Source organism: Galleria mellonella, unplaced genomic scaffold (genome assembly GCF_026898425.1).
Source record: "Galleria mellonella isolate WM207_F2 unplaced genomic scaffold, CSIRO_AGI_GalMel_v1 utg65, whole genome shotgun sequence".
NCBI classification, from domain to species: Eukaryota; Metazoa; Arthropoda; class Insecta; order Lepidoptera; family Pyralidae; genus Galleria; species Galleria mellonella.
The window spans coordinates 6,289,887-6,308,098 of record NW_026442138.1 but is presented as its reverse complement, the minus strand read 5'-3'; the positions used below and the strand labels follow the sequence as shown (position 1 = coordinate 6,308,098).

The following is an 18,212-nucleotide window of genomic DNA, read 5'->3' as shown; positions in this document are numbered from 1 at the left end:
ATTTGGCTTTATATTTTTAAAAAGATTTCAAATTTTCGTTATTCAATGAGTTGTATGCAAATAATTTAGTTTCCTCTTCCTTGGGTGTTGTAAGAGACGACTAAGGAATTATAATAGTCGAGGGATGCGTGGCTGCGTCCTTTTTAAAACATCACCATAACCTACCTGCGGTTGCCAACCCGCCTGTCCAGCGTGGCAACTGCCACGGGCAAAACCCCCCAATAGGGGGAGGCATATGTTCAGCAATGAACAGTTAATGGCTGATATTATCATCATCATCAATTTACATTTGTATACATCAGAGACCTCTTATTTGAGACTAGCTTTACGTACAATTGAATCCACGTGACTTTTAAAGTAGTGAACCTGTTTGTAACTATCTTAAAAAGGTACGATGTGAATGCTAAATTTCATAATGTTTCTTATTTATAGTATTAGTACGGATCGATAAAAATGTAGTTGCGTTCAATAAAACAAATTTAGATGCTTCAACACTTTCTAGTGTCGGACGACTTTGCAAATTTACATAGTACCTATACGTTTTACAACTAACTAAATGGTTATTATATTAACGCCTTTATACAATGAAAAGTTTGTGGTCCAAAAATATTTTATTTAAATAAGTGTTTAATAACTGTTCTTGTGCGTAAAATAAGAAGAAGAATTAATCTATGTTTTATTTACTTTAAACAGAATATCGTCATAATGTCAGCAATTTCTATTCACTGCTGAACGTAGGCCTCCACCATAGATTGCTTTATGAACCGATCCTCTGACAACTGCATCCACTGACTTTCTGCAATACATTTGATGTTTTCACTCCATCTAGTGGAGAGTCATCCTATACTGCGTTTGCCTGTACGGGATTGCTACTCAATAACCTTTTATCCGTATCGGTTGTCGATTCTTCAGTTTTAACCTTAGCAGTATATAATATACAATATATTGTATACTACCCGTGTACTAAATTTATTTCTAATTCGTTCAGTCGTTTAAGTATGAAAATGTACTTATTTATAATATTTGTAGAATTATATGTGTAGAGTTACCTATTTACTTTCACGTAGGTCCCCCTATAGCTTACGAGGTCTGTCCGGAAAGTTCGTATAAAAGTGTTCTGGAATGCGAGAAAGAGGAGTGGGGAGGCCAGGTAAGCGCAGGACCCCTTCCTTATGTCCCTAACAATGCTTCAGTTCTGGTCTGACCGCCGTGCGGTGCGAACTGGCTTGTCACGCCATCTGTGAAGTTACCTCTTAACGAAACCCCGTCGGCATGGAGCCCGCTTCCGTTGAAGAGCAGCGCGTCGTAATCAAGTTTCTCTCGAAACTCGGCAAGAATGGCCGTGAAATTTTTGCCGATCTCAGAACAGTTTATGGGGATGATGCTGTGAAGGAACCAACCGTCCACAAGTGGCTAAAAAGATTCAGAGAGGGCCGAGAAAGAGTTCGATGTTCGGGGGATTGTCCATCAAGAATTCGTCCCTCCAGGCCAGACAGTTGATGGAAAATTCTACGTCGATGTGCTCAGACGCCTCAAAGCTCGTGTGGCACGAGTTCGTCCAGAATTGGCGCGAGAGGGGCGTTGGATTCTTCACCACGACAATGCCCCTGCCCACACCTCTCTTGTTGTCCGTGAGTTTTTGAGTAAAAATTCCATTACGGTGACCGAACACCCCCCCTATTCGCCGGATTTGGCCCCGTGTGACTTCTTCTTGTTCCCAAAAACCAAATTGGTACTTCGGGGGCGGCATTTGGGGGACATAAATGAGATAAAAAAAGCTACGACGGGGCAGCTGAGAAACCTACAACCAGAGGACTTTCAAGGAGCCTTCTCACAGTGGAAACGGCGTTGGCACAAGTGCATTATGTCACAGGGGGAGTACTTTGAAGGGGATAAAATTGATTTACCTGAATAATTGTAAAATAAAATTTTTAAAAAACTTTTATACGTACTTTCCGGACAAACCTCGTATATTGTTGCATACTTTTCCTACTTCGTCTACTTTCATAACTCGAAATTACTAATATAATAATTATATACGTAATGAAAATATTGTTACCACTTACCCCCTAACTACGTAATTACCCAACTAGAGCAGCCATAGTGTTGACTTTTGATGTTAACGTAATGTATTTATGCGGCTATAAAGGCTGCGGCCTGACAGGGGGGAGTAAATTGTCAGTAACGGGGACTAGCAGCCCCATTGATTGCAATATACCCACTTAGGTTGACCTTCACACGACACATTCGTGATTAATTCGTGATGGTGGGCCAATTGATGTCAAATTCATCTTCACCTACCATCTTGTACTGATACATTGCCAGTGTGTATATATATCACTACCACAGGTGGGGTTACTATTACATAAAACAATCACTAATTAAATAAAAGAATTGAAACTCAGGTCGAACTCCACATATGCAGACATCGTTGTTAATTCTTCATGAATTCATCACGATGGGCTAACTGACCTGCTTGCCATTTTCAAAACCTGTTGTTATATTCACGATGATGATTTCAAATAAAAGTGTTCTTTATTTAAAATATAAACTTGTTTAGCCATTTAAGCATGAATATAATTGATTATAATATTGAAATATTAAAAAAAAATCATGTTTATAATATGGTTTATTTTTTGATTGGACTTTGTCCGCGTAATTTTATAATTTTTCTATACTCTATATATTGTCTATATAATATACCTATGTTACAATCAAGCCACGCATTTTTATCTATTCTTGTACTATTTTTATATAGCGAAACTGCACGAAAATATGTATCTAATAGAAGAATATCTAAGATACAAGCTAGGCCTAGTTTAGATACTAATGTGCTGGGCATAATGCTACTCTTTATACACATATAATTCACTTTGAAATTTCTGTAAGCCCATGACTGTATATTTTTATGTTATCTAAAACTCACAAACAGTAAAAATATTTAGAAACTGTCATATTAAGATTAATATCACGTATACTACTAGTATATACTCATAAGCCATATTTCGAAAACATTTAATGTATAGTTGTAACATCGTTACGAATTTATTATAATTATGTAAACATATTTATTTTTATTAAGGCTGAGTGATTCCCCCATACTAGAATAATTGACGCAAACCCCAAAAACCTTTTTAATTATTGATTGCCCTAAATTAAAATGCCTTAATTTGCTGTCTGTTTGATGTAAATATATTGAATTCAGCAAACGTGTCTATCAATTACGTATAACGACTCAAATGATTTTCTACATCTCGTATTTCGCTCGAGATCTCTCTAATTACGTTTGTACTCGTATGCTGTGATGTTTTGTGGTAACACGAAATAACTATAAATAGAATTAATTGATTTCATCTGAATTTATAAAGGTGACAAGATAATTAATGGTTTTGTTTCGCAAAAAATATGTCAAGCGTGACAAAATTAATGATTATTTATCTATTATTACTATATACTTATTTTTTGGAAAATATACAGCTTTGTTCAATCAAAATATAGTCATATTACATTTATGTTGAGTTTAGTTTTCACATTTGCTATATAATATGACAATAACGCGCGAGTAAACTCTATCAATTGCAAAAAGAAATCAAATCTTTTAGTTTTTTTATGTAGGTCTATTGTGGATCGAAAGAAAACACAACTTTTGAGCACTTACAATATTTTTATAGAGCATTTAATAAGAAGTACAGATAAATAAGAGAATTCTTAAACAACGACGACGTCATTACAGAATAAAGAGTGTGCGTATACAAATGTAGCCAACATACTAAAAATAATTTTATATTGTTAACATAACAGTCTTCTTGATCAAAATGATCACAATTCGTTTGCATTTTTATGTGCCTATATTTCATAACCTATTAGTAGGTCTTGTCCATAGTGAGTATCTGAGTAGTTTAAAAATTATTAACGTGGTGGTGGGTAATATTAAATTTACATGATGCATACTCAATTAGTTATTCAGAATTACCTTCATATTAACATTATCTTAGTATCTATCAGCAAATATGCAGTATACAGAAAAACTTATATTTATGTTATACTGTATGAATATTATTTTGTCTCATAAATAAAATAAATATACATATAAAATACAAATGAATTCTGATCGTGTTTTTTTTTGTGAGTCGCTTCAAGAGTAGTTCTTTGCTCCTTCGCTTCTTCGCTACGAACCAATTTCTATGGTAATTTTGGGAATCTATTTCTTAGTACTTAGGCTACGTAATAAAAGGATTCAAAATTTAGTTTTTATAACTCTTATAATAAAATTTAAACTGTGAATTGGTAGATTGATTATTGGGCAGAGCAATTTCTTTTATATTACAGATTATTATGTAACAAATAGTAGATAGAAGTCGTTTAGCTGCTTCCTAATAGTATTTACCTCTTTCCATTGTAGTAAGTTACTTCAGTAATTCTTTTCCACGTCTCAAGGGACAGCGACAATTTGCCGATAAAGCTTCAGGCTATTCTTTAATAACGTTCGAAATGGTGTATCGATCACAGCTCCCTTGTGTAGATACTCATATCTTTGTCGAATTGTTGCAATATATCATTTGAGGATTTACATATGTATCTTCGATGTTTTCAATTCAGCGCCACTAGTGTAAAGGGGTCAATCTTGAGTTTAACCAATTTTGTTGTCATTGTGTATCAAGCGAATAATAATTATAATAATTTGGATTGCCAAATCGTGTGGCAACATCTTTTTCCAGAAGTTGCCACGCATGGCAGGCGGGTTGGCAACCGCAGTTAGGTCTTTGGTGATTTAAGAGAAACGCTGCTGCTTATCCCTCGACCATTATGTATGTCTTATTATAATATTATATATTTAATATATTTTATTCACTATATTAATATAGATAGGCAGTAGGTAGTGAATAAATTATAAAAAGGACATAGAAAAATACAAGTTCTTTGTAGGATAAATCTAATCTAGTTTGTTAGAAACTAAAAAACCTTAATTTGTAAATAAACGTATAAAAACTCGTTCATTATTTGTCCATTTGTCTAGAGACTGATGCTCAGTCAATTACCAAGCTTAAAAGCAAAAGAATCTTAGTAAAAAAAAAAAACATAGAATTCTGTATTCGCGGGATTAAGGGTAAATATTTTATTCTTGTCACAAAGGGCCACTCAATCACTCTACCGAAAATTATATTTACTGCTATAAAATTTCGCAGTTGTATATATTTTTAATTCTTTTTCAGGACCTCTCACAAATACCAGTTTCACAACAGCAAAACAAATAAGAAGATGGCCTGTGAAGTTTTATATGACGATGTACATGACTGGCCTGTGAATTACAGTAAGTATTCTTTTCTGCTATTATCATTTACACTTTAAACCAGTATCGTCGAGTAACAATGAGCTAAAGGGAAAAAAATAAAAGTTTATTAATGAAATAAATAACTATCATTTAGTATTAATATGTTTTCTTATTTTAATTTAATATAAAATAATTAGTCTTATACTATATGTGTAAACTCGTTAATTAGTATTCTTTTTTGCTATTATCAATTACCCTTTAAACCAGTATCATCGAGTAACAATGAGCTGACGGGAAAAAAACAAAAGTTTATTAATGAAATAAATATCTGTCATTTAGTATTAAAGTATTTTCTTATTTAATTTAATATAAAATTGTTTGTCTTATACTATAATGTATAAACCTGTTAATTAGTATTATCGGAACGTTTTAGTATACGGCAGATTTTTTTTCACACACTAATATAATATTTTTAATTACCTCGTCAGAAGAATTTTGTAGATATGCTAGATGCTATGCTAAGATCCCTCCATTGATTTCTGCAGGTATAATATCTTTTAATGAAACTTACTTTAAATGAAAGATGATTAAAAATATTATATAATGCACCCGGGTTGCTTGTTCTCAGTTAACCGCGTGAAAATAGATAATAACTTTGTAAATTTAACAAACACATTATGCTTTTTAATAAAATTTACATTAATCGGAAGTTTATTCTTTTTTATACATGATAACAATATGATTGCCTAGAAAAAAGATCGTAAGTAAAGGTTGCTAGCATCTAAACTTTTGTTTTAAATGATAATACTGTTATATAGTTATACGAAATTTTTTTTTTGATAAAATCTACGTTAAATAGTAGCATTTTTCCAATAAAAGGGATCGTAGTTTAATTTTAAAATAATTTAGATTAAAATATAAGCGTTCAACTCTGACTCTACTTAGAATAATAAGCTGTTCCAGAGCCCCTACTCAGTTTAACGTCTGTTAAAGTGTTATCTAGCGACAACAAACTACATAAATGACGTAATGTGCCATCCAGAGCTGAGCAACTACCCAATTTTAGAGCAAACAAATTTTTGTCCGCCATTTCGTACGCGTGGATTATGGAGTAAAAGAATAATTGAAACAGACTACTTTTTAATGGTATATCAATATAAAACATATACCAGTTTTTAGGTTAGACATTCAGAAACAACTATGAAAATCGCCTATAATTTGGTGCAGTAGTTTTTGTGTGATGCCGAAACAAACATATAGACAGACAGATAAAATTTCTAAAAATTATCGTTATATGGCGTGAATTTATTGGATACAGAGGAATAACACCTGAGTCCTCAGGAATGGCAACGCATGGGAGGTATCATGGGTGAAACAGTATACTCTGTTATGTCCATGGTCCTGCTCATGTCTATAGGCGACGGTTACCGCTTTCTGTCAGATGGGCCGTCAGCTTGTTTACCATTCTAAGTTGCATAAAGAAAAAAAAGATAAAGACTACTTTTTATTCCGGTCAGTGAATATACCCCGGTCATGCGGATGTAGTCGCGGGTAAAATTATGAATATATGTACTAATGAAGAAATAAATAAATAAAGCTAATTAGGAATATTATTTGACGTAATTCTATGTCACGGATTTTCTTAAGAGTTCATGCTAGATACATCTTTTATAAGAGGTCTAATTGTCTACTATTATTACTTTGGGCAAGTGGATAGATTATTATGGTATTATTCTTTTCATATTTTCTTTCCTTGTACTGATGTACTTATTATTTTTTCATCTCTTATCCGCCTCTTACAATATCGTAGGGATGAAAAAGAGTGGACACATATTCTTATTTCGTTACCACATCGTAATTGATTGCGAGAAAGAGATTATTAACAATGGGTACTAACGTCTCCAACGTACCCATTGTTAACAATATACCATGTCAAGCGTTCTACTCGCGAATACATCACAATAGGCCAACTTACTTTATTTCATTCGTATTATATACATTTTATTCACCACGGATGCCTCACCATCGTATACCCTTAATATAAGCTAATGGTTTATACTTCACTCGCTTCTTCATAGAAGACTATAAGAAAAAGTATTTGATTATTGACTCACTCGTAAACTTTTTTCTGTAGAACATAGTCACCCCCATAAGGGGGGTTTTGCCAATGGTTACTACGCTTGTCAGGTGGGTTTGCAACCGCAGTTTGGTTTTTGGTAATGTTTTAAGAGGGACTTTACTGCCCATCCCTCCACCATAAGCTCCCTCACTCGCCTCATACGACACACAAGGGAAAGGAAAGGATAGCCTATTCTATACTGGAACTTATACGGCATTGTATATACAATATCATTTAAACTTTCATATTTAGTTCTACTGTTATTCATTATCATCATCATATCAGGCTTTAACTGCTAAACACTGCTGAACATAAGCCTTCCCCTTGGGGAGTTTTGCCAATAGTTGCCGCGCTTGGCAGGCAGATGACAATCGCAGTTAGGCTTTACAGATGTTTTAAGAGGGGCACTGCTGCCCATCCTTCGCCCTCCCTTAGTCGACTCTCTACTGTCATTATTTTTGAATAATTTTGTTATTTATACATGCGATCAGTTTCAATAGAAGCTATCCTTAGGCGTATTTATGTATACAATATTATGTATATACATGAGTTTTATGAAGAAATCACAACAAATAGTAAATTATGCGTAATATTAAATATAATTTAATTACAATATAATTAATAATTAATTAATTATAAATAATTAAGTATTAATATAATTAATAATTAAGTAATTTTATCTGTCCATTTACAGAAAAAATATTTTGTCAGTATGAAATAATATATTTCCCTGGAACAATATGTTCGTACAATATTTCAAATATTTCATGAAATTAAACTATAGTATTTGTTGGCATTCTGTTAGTTGTAAAGCTCGGAATTTGGTACGTGTACCCTATTACCCCGGGAACTTTCACCTTAATACTTTCTGACATTTAGTGGTTTATAAAAATGTACTGTTACAAAATTAAAGAAAAAATATTATATGAAAATTAAATACTTTTAAAAAATACATTTCTTTAGTAAGAATATAAGGAATAGATATATGATTTCTTTATTTATTTGTAACATATATTTTTTATATATACGTTCGAATAATTAACTCCGGAAAGTCCGAATGAGAGCTAAGTGTAAAAAAGAATAACAATGGGCATAAAAATAACAAATAAAATAAAATAATTATAATTATTTTGTTAATTGTTCTAATAAACAACATAAATTTTATATAATTGATAAGATAAAGAAAATATATTTTAATGTAATAACTACCAGTTTAACTTATGTGGAATTAGATTGAAGAAGCTTAACTAGTTTTGGGATCAATTAGAGACCTTTAATCATGAGCGGCTGTGCCGCGAGCGCGAACCTGACTGCGCGCCTCGGCTCGTTGAGCACAAGCTGTACGCGCTCGCGTAAAGAAAACCGATAGTTATTACATTAAAATATAATGTGTGTTTACGAAAATATCTTTATTTTTGATATTTATTATATAATCTCGATAAGAAAAGAAATGGACTTTGTAGGTGGCGGTAGAAGGCACAATAACGTTTGCCGTTTCAGCTGTTTGGTATATATATTTATGTGTTCTTATGAAACAATAACTCAACTTTAACATAGTCGCGTTCTGCTCGGCTGTGTACATTTTTGCTCCTTGAATTCCGAGAGCGCCTTGGAATTTGATGTAGGTAAATAATTTATCATTTCGAAGAGAATGGAAAGTGTTACCCGCTGTTCGTGCCAAGTGTGTAATAAAACATTCATCTGGACATCAGCCGTGTGAAGGTAGAGCAAGATCAGAAATGTTACATTTAAAAATATTTATTACTTTATTCTACCCGCGACTTTGTCTGCGTGAGCCTATGTGTTCTTCGTCCCATATAGTACTTTTATAGTGATTGTTTAAAAAGTTAAGACGCCAAGGGGTAACAAATAAATTTAATTTCACATTAGTTTAATATTAGTAATGACTAGTTTTAACCTGCAACTTTTTTCCCGTGATTGGGATAAAAAAGCCTTCTATTCCAACGCACATTATACCTGTGTATAATAATCGATTAACTCGCTAAGAGATAACAACTAAACGGTTATTAAGGATGTTTCAGGACTATTAATATTTTGAAGGAGGACTATTTTCAGGCAGAAAAACCTGTGACATACTACCATGATCTTCTATGTTCCCTTTTTTTTTTCAAGTTCGCTGCTAATTCCTAACGATGATAGAAATTTCAAGATGTTTTTTGTAGCGATGTTTCTTATGTCCTTAAAATATAAAGTGTATTTTCCAAGGATTTTTTGTCGTCTTTTGATACATGTTTTTTTGGATAAATATTTAGCTTCACATTTAGAACAGTCCCTTAAAAAGATACTAACTCACCTCGTGTGCTGGTAATAGAAGTTTCGGCATAGAGCTTTTAAAATCCATAGGATTATATCAGAACCCTTTCAGCCTAAAACGATTTTCATCTAAATCGAATTATAATAATAAGACTAGCGGCTTATTGCGTACAGGAAAATATTCATATTACAAGAAATATGGATTTATTCTTGTCTTGTTATGGATTCAGAATTATGTTAAATATTTGGATGTAAATCTTGCCGCAACTGCATGTATTTTTTGTTGATTATTTGTTTATGTTTGCTTCAATTCGGTATATAAATTCTCAAATTAAAATATCAATTTGGGTTGACAAGAATATAAACATAAATAAATTAATATAATCGATTATGATTACGATTTAGCTATCGATACGGGTATAATATATACACATAGATACAAATAGCATTGTATCGACTATTCGATTAATTAACGTAAAATAATACTATCGATAAACCAATCGATATTTAAGGTAATTACTATTGATAGTGTTCATAATAAATATACTTAATTTAATTATTAGATTAATAGGCAATTCTGGGGTTTTTAATTGATGATAATTGATTAGTAACCCTGCCTGCACTAATGGTGTACACTGGAGGTGCACCAGTGAGGATGAAACAACTGACAGGTCAGTTAGCCCATCATGATGAATATATCTGAAATTCAACACGATGGTTTCCAGCGGGAGCACGTGAAGATCGACTTTCCAGGATATATTACTAGTAATGGGACTGGTAGTCCGTACTATTAACAATCCCTCCCCCCTCTAACTCTAGGGGTTTGCAATCAATATGTTTTCTAATATTACAAAAAAATATTTAGTATTAGTACTTAGTTTTCATATAATCTCGGTATAATGAAAAATGTCTCCAATTACGAAGTAGGTATCTATCTAATTGCAAGATGTCATAAGAGGTAAAAAGGGGATAACATATCAATCTAAGATAACGAAAACTTTAAACACTCATAGCAAGTCGTTTGACCACATTTACCACTGTAGTCTTCATCTTCGTTGTATGCCAAAAAGAGTCATTCCCAGCAGTAGGATATTTGATAGATTGTTATGGTAATACGTACCAACCATTATTTATTATTCAGCAGGGCCAGCCACTCACGTTTCTATTCCATTCCCCCGGGAATATATTTTATTCAAAATCACTGAAAAATTCAGCGCCTATTGTTGAACATGAAGTATAATGCAATCCAATCATAACGTTAAAACAAATTCAAAAATGTACCCTCGCTATATTTCGTTAGCGAAAACAATATAGCTCGATAGAATTTATGAATTATTTATAGGCCCGCTTGTGCCGCGAGAGAAACACAAAGATGCCAACTGTCATAGCTGTGGGAATAATCCATGAAATTGTACATTGTTGTGTTGAAGGAAAAAACGTTTTTTTTTTTTTCATAATTTCTGAACGTTTTAAATTTAATTTTAAAATAAATATGCCATTCGATTGGAATTCTTTAAATTACGAATTTATAGACCTTAAATTCTAATGTAAGGACGGGCAATGTGAAAGAGAATAACGTAGTAATATGTACGTATATTATGGAGAGATGGGTTGGCAGGTAATTTATGTATTCGCTAGTGGACTGAAGCTGTAAATACTATTATACCTATGTATATTTTTTACAAAATGTATCATAAAAAATATATCATCTTAACAACTTTTAACTGTCTGCTGCTGAACATAAGTCTCCCTTTTGGGGGTTTTGCCAATAGTTACCACGCTTGGCAGGCGGATTGGCAACCGCAATTAGGCTTTGGTGATGTTTTAAGAGAGACGCTGCTGTCCATCCTTAGGCTTAATTAAGTTCCTTTAGTCGCCTCTTACGACAACCACGAGAAAGGAAGGAGTGGCCTATTCTACGCCGGGATCACACAGCTAAAAATATATAAATACATATATATATATATATATATATATATATATATATATATATATATATAAAAATATATAAAAAAAGATTTGATTAGTGGACTAGGTTGCAGTATATGATAATGTCGTAAGTCTATTATTATGTAGAAAATAATACTAGTAATAGCAATACTTAATATAGTTATTTTTAAATCTTATGTTATATTTTATTTTTATAACGAACTTAATAATTAATTAACAGGAGTTGAATGAACTTGTTATGTTTACTTACAGTAAACTCACTGAGGAAGGTTTACGGATGAAGTCAAAACAAATGTAGTAAACTACCAACATAGAATTTCATGATATTCCTTTTAATGAGTTATGTTAAAATATATATAATAACAGAAGTTACAGGTAAATACTTACTATTATACACAGAAGAACTTCTTCACTACGACATTGTTAGAGATTGATAGAATAAAAACCTAAATATATGACGGTAATACATTAACAGAAGAAAATAAATAGTGATGAATTGAACCATACATCTATGTTGTTGACCATTTGTGCACATTTGTTGTCTCATAGCCTTTTGTGTCGGACCACATAAATATTTTTGTTATTCGATTACGTACATAAATTGTTTTTGGCAAAATGAATGGCATACGAATTGCTGACATGCAAAAGTTTACGCCTCATTAAATCAATATTTTTTCTATGGAAATTTATTTTTACTCTTTTGTGTGTTTATATTAGGAACATAGTAATGAAGTTTAGGCAAAACTCAGGAACTTAAAAAAAAGTTTAGGCAAACAGTGATTGAAATTTTGACAAAGATTAACTTTAAAAATAATATCGTAACTGTGGGTAAAATTAAGGGTTTTAAATAATTTATATTTTCGCCTATTGCTAAAACTAAAGCAAGCTTGAAGTTTGTTTACGTTATAACACAATAGCAACTTTATCCGGATAAATTAATTGCCTTCTTTCCTATTCCTTATTATAAAATGAAATATAATAATGCACTGTGAAAAATAGAAAATAAAAGATTTAACAGCAGTCGAGGCATATAAGAGTGAAATTTAAGCGGTTTCCAAAAGAAAGAAGTAATTAATTTGTCTTTATTTTTTGTTATTATTATACGCTTTGAGTTTCGAATTTCAAAAACGTGTCAATATTTAGTCGGCTAATTTGACAATTGGCTATTTTTTTTAAAGTAAGGACAATGAATTTGCGCGTTTTTCAATATTGCCAGTAAATTAACTAAAAATTTACCACATTCGTTTATTATTTTCTATATATCCTTTAAATATATATAAACCATTTGTGAATGTCTGCATGTGACAATAAAATCGGAATACTTTATTATTGTTGTCCATAATTTTGTAGCGCTAGTTTATCACCATAATATGCTTGTACGAAATGTTCTTAGTTTTAATCAATTCAGACCTTTATCTGTCAGTTGCATCCAAACCAATTTATTCGGCAGTTTATTCGTTCGTTCAAAATGGATTGAACAGCTATGGACACTGATATATTAAATGTTTACTAATTTATAAATGTGGGAATGAATTTTTTACCTCTCAATCGTCATTAAATTTGTTATACATAGAGTATTTGGCGTAGAGTATTGTGCACAGACTACTTTTTATCATGAACAATTAATATAAACTGCTCATTTGGACGAAGGCGCAGGTATAATCTATACTAATATTGCTGTGTGACCCCGTCATAGAACAGGCCACCCCTTCTTTTCCCGTGGATGTTGTAAAAGACGCCCAAGGGAATTTAATGATCGACAGATGAGCAGCTGTTCTTCTCTTAAAACATCATCATAAGATAAACTGCAGTTGCTATCTGCTCGCCAAGCGTGGCAATTACAAGCAAAATCCCTCTTATAAAGGAGGCTATATTCAGCAGTGGATAGTTAACGGCTGATAAAAAAAATGCACATACACATGAAGGGGTGGCCCATTCTTTGCCGGCAAACTTTAACTACATGGCAAATAGTTCCATTACCATGAAAAAATACGAGATCAAAGGTTTGGAGGTATAACTGGAAAGCGAACCAATTAAAAAAGTTCGTTTATTAAATTGGCCCAGTTGAAAATCGAGCTCAGAATTGTATTAATTCTATAAAAAGCAAACAAACGCTTTGTATTTTTTTAAATAAATTATTCTTCTAACATGCGAATAATCATAACTGTTCTGTTGTTTATTGTCTTTGTAAATGTTTGTATAAATCCTGTTTCCTAACTAGGTAATATTATAAATGTAAAAGTAACTTTGTTGTCTCTGGGCACCTTAACAGTTAAATTTATCGTTTTCAATGTAGGTATGCACATACCCCGTCATTTGAAAAGACTAAAATGCCCTACAAACCTATTTTTTTATACCACTGAGGTGGCAAACAATCATACGGCCCACCTCATTGTAAGTAGTTACCGTAGCCTATGAACACCTGCAATACCAGAGATATTACGCGCGCGTTGCAGACCCTGAAGAAACCTCTTTACCCTCCTTTTGAAGAACCCCATGCTGTAGTCTCTTGGAAAACCCTCGAATTAATATAGTGTGTTGTTAAATGTTTTTCAAATTGGGAAATTAGTGCAAAAAAGGACAAAACACTTTAATATCTAAAATATGTTTATGATGATTTGACGTTTTTATGAATAGGGGAAATAGTATTTGAGATGAAGAAAGATATGGTTAATTTTTATCCAGATCAATAAATACATCCCCGACACGCGAACAAAATGCATGTAAAAACAAGTTGATAAATATTTATTAATTTTCACAAACAAATCCGCGTTTCAGGCAGTTATTATTGAAGCTTTAAACAGATCTCTCGTAGGTAATGATTGAACCTAATAAAACGTGCATTTATATCATAAAATGGTTTATACCTGCAGATGTCTGTAACGGTTCCCTCCAGCCACCAAGAAACAAATATATTGCGATTCTCTCCTTCATTTTCTCGCAAGGTATTTTATTGCTTTGGGGTCTCTCATAAATTCCGTACTCAGTCGGAGAGAAAAATAAGGTCCAGTTGCTAGTCGGCACAAAAGAAATTGGTGCGAAAATTCTTATTAGTTTATTCTTATCACATAAGACTTGGGGTCATTTTACCTTTCTACATGAACATTTTTGCTGTATTTTTTATGTGTCCTGTCTAGTTAGATGCTCAATACGTTTTGTACAGCTTACTTTTTCTGTAGATTTCGCTCTGTCACAAATTCACGAGTTCGCGATAAAATTGATGATTGGTAATCCGATTTTAAAAACAGAATGTATTTGATTAGCAACGAGATGTTATACGGGTACACTGCATTTAAAGTGTTTGAATTTAGAATGTGGAATCTGGTAATTATAAATAATATTTTGCTTCGCTATAAATAAAATTTTACTTAACAAAATTAATATCGCGAAACATAAAGGTACATGAAAAAAAAAAGGGGGCGAATTAAGAAACTCCATATACTGTATATATATATATATATATATATATATATATATATATATATATATATATATATATATATATATATATATATATATATATATATATATATATAAAACTATATATATATATATATATATATATTAGATAGATATATATTTAATTATTATACATCTTATAGTACCTCAAATACAAATGCACTCAAACTTTATATGTTTGCATTAAACTATAATTCTTTACATGAAATGAAAGGGAGAAACCCGATGTAAATCATTAGTTATGGAATTTACAAATACTCTACATTAAAAACAAATCCTGAAACAAGGAAAATTATGTATATGAATACGTTCAACCAAAAAGGGAATTGATCTCTATTTCAATTATTATTAGTACCTATCACTAGGAATATCCATAAGTAATATATAAATAATAACAAAAACATTTCGTACAATATTATAGAAACACGATCCCTTCTTTCATATAAAATATACATATTTATGTACGTGTTTCTTATACACATCCTTTTTTGATTAAATCGTCATGGGTTCAAAGACATTGCTAGATTTCCTTTGGGATTGTATTTGAATCTTAGGTTTCAGTGCGTTACTGTCTGCTAAACTTACACATATCCAAATATGATTTTTATTATTTACTATTTGTAGGTACTATCGAACAAGGATACAAATAAATTATTTTTATGGTAATAACCAAAAAATTTTTAAAAGCTCTAAATTATTTGAAAATTGAATTCGGTTATTTAATGTTTTTTTTAATAATGCAATAAAATCGATTTTCGAATATGAAAGCCATTGGCGTAATTACAGTAAAATTAACAAAATATTAATAGTACCTATTAGCATTCGCAGCATATCTAATACTTAGATTATAAAGATGCAGTGTCTCCATACAAATGCTTCGAGAAAAGCAGGTCAACTTTTTCACACAACTTTGCTTGATAAATAATTATGAGTGTTTCCTTTATAACTTCTGTATCTGTTTTATCTTATAATTTTTACATTTTTTTAATGCGTAAAAACTCCTTTTAATTATTACATAATTAAATATAAGCACGTCAAGATACATTACTGACAACAAAACGAGTCAGCTAATTTGACAATTAGCTGACAAAAAGGTGACCCGTTTTTGAGACTCGATGCTCTATCTATATAATCTTAGGCCTCATAATGCTTACATAACATGAGTAATATTCATAAAGACTTACAGCATATATCCGCTTTTCAGCTTGGCGTTCATTTTGTTAGCATGCTAGGTTACATGAGAGCAGCTAACTACACTATCAGAACTATAATGCCACTCAGACATAACATAAAAGATGACTGCCTACTGATAATAACCGGGGCTCGGGTACGAAAATCTCATAATAGTTTTCCAAAGCAACGTTACGTCAAACTGTTCTGCCCGTTGAGTTGACTTGGGAATTTTTAAATCGTAACACAATATTCCTCAGGAATGACAATTTATAACGGGGCATCATAATATATTTTGTGATGTTCTTAGTGCTGTTTAGCTAATATTTTCCATCACATAGGCCATAGCAAAGAGGGAGACTTTGTACAAAAGTCGATTGCTTGGGTACTTCTTGTATTCGTATTTTTACCATGAAGCAGTTGTGTTTGCATGGCTGTGTTTCGGTTTGAAGGGTGGGATATGGCGTGAATTTACAGGGCATAGAGGAATAACACCTGAGTCCTCAGGAATGGCAACGCATGGGGGGTATCATGGGCGAAACAGTATACTCTGTTATGTCCATGGTACTGCTCATGTCTACAGGCGACGGTTACCACTTTCCATCAGGTGGGCCGTCATCGACTTTTGTACAAAGTCTCCCTCTGTCAAAGTCTGATCTTTCGTTTAGTATTAACGTGCCAGTATTTTCTTGTTGACTTCGTGAACTTTTAAGGACGTTCTTGTACCTACTTCGCCTTACTACTTACTATTCCCCCTTATTCGAACGCGGTCACTTGAGGATGCGGTTGGCATGGCAATATAATTTCATCTGACTTTGTAGATTCGATGATTCAGTAAAACAATATGAATGTATAATTTATATTATTTATTTATTAGAATAAACAATAGAAGACACCAGGACTCCTTTTGTTAATTTCTAGCTCTTATTTGGTGTAAACAACAAAATGGAGTAATAAAATATATATGTGTTTCTAATATAATACATATATGTTCAATTTAGTGAAAAAATAAACATATTTTATAAAAGATTGTGACATATTACATAAAAATACACATTTTAAAACTCAAATATTATTCAATTAATTTTATTTTACATATTTATTCTTTACTGACCACATTACAAAAAAATGTTGGTACAAAAAGTACTTAATGCATTCTATTTCAGTCAGTATGCTGCGAAAACAAAAATGTAATTATGAGGTGAAAAAATAAAAATTGTTGTAAATAAATAATTACACACGTGTCTTATTGACTTACAAATTATATAACACATACAATGTAGAACATAGTATTATGATTATATAAATATACTTACATGAATACATAAAACAAATATTACTTACATATACAAATATATGTGCATACCCGATAATATAGCATAATATCAATAAAGTAACGATAGAGATCAAAGATGATAATGATGAAGATGATGATGAACTGCTTTCACGGTTTTTTTATTCTTATTTTTTTCTTTTAGTGGAACTCCATCTTTACATTAATATGAATATATTAAAATTGCCAGACAGCATTTAAAACTGAAAAATATTTTATTGCACAATTATTTGAGCAAATAGGACACCTTGTGGACATTTCTAAATTGAGCCAAGCAAACGTGACAGGATCTGTGTACTGTAGAAGCGGCCCGGTTAAACTTTTCAAACGGAATCAGATTTGCAATTAAAATCTCCGCACATGGGACTGTTTACTGGTATATGTACATATATGGATGTATCTATTCAGAATCTTGATATGTACATTTAAAATTGCACTATATTTTTAGTTACAGTAACACTTATTATAGATTTAGCAAAAAGATATTCAGATTAAAATGTAAACATCGTTTAGCATCAGACAGTTGTATGAATATTTAAAATCTTCGTGAACAAAAAATAGATAAATTATCATTAATACCCTCACAAATTTATTATGGCGCTGAAAACGAATTACTATGTATTTTTCTAACACAT

The 18,212-nt window shown here is 31.8% G+C and overlaps 1 protein-coding gene across 2 annotated transcripts in view; it reads left to right on the top strand.

Annotated features, from left to right (window-relative positions):
* Positions 1–18,212, top strand: part of LOC113519801 (cell adhesion molecule Dscam2-like) — a 158,038-nt gene that overhangs the window by 87,003 nt on the left and 52,823 nt on the right. For both annotated transcript variants that reach the window (XM_031914195.2, XM_031914193.2), the window contains exon 8: positions 5,214–5,311. In XM_031914195.2, coding sequence (XP_031770055.2) covers positions 5,214–5,311 — 98 coding nt within the window. The remainder of the gene's footprint in view (positions 1–5,213; positions 5,312–18,212) is intronic.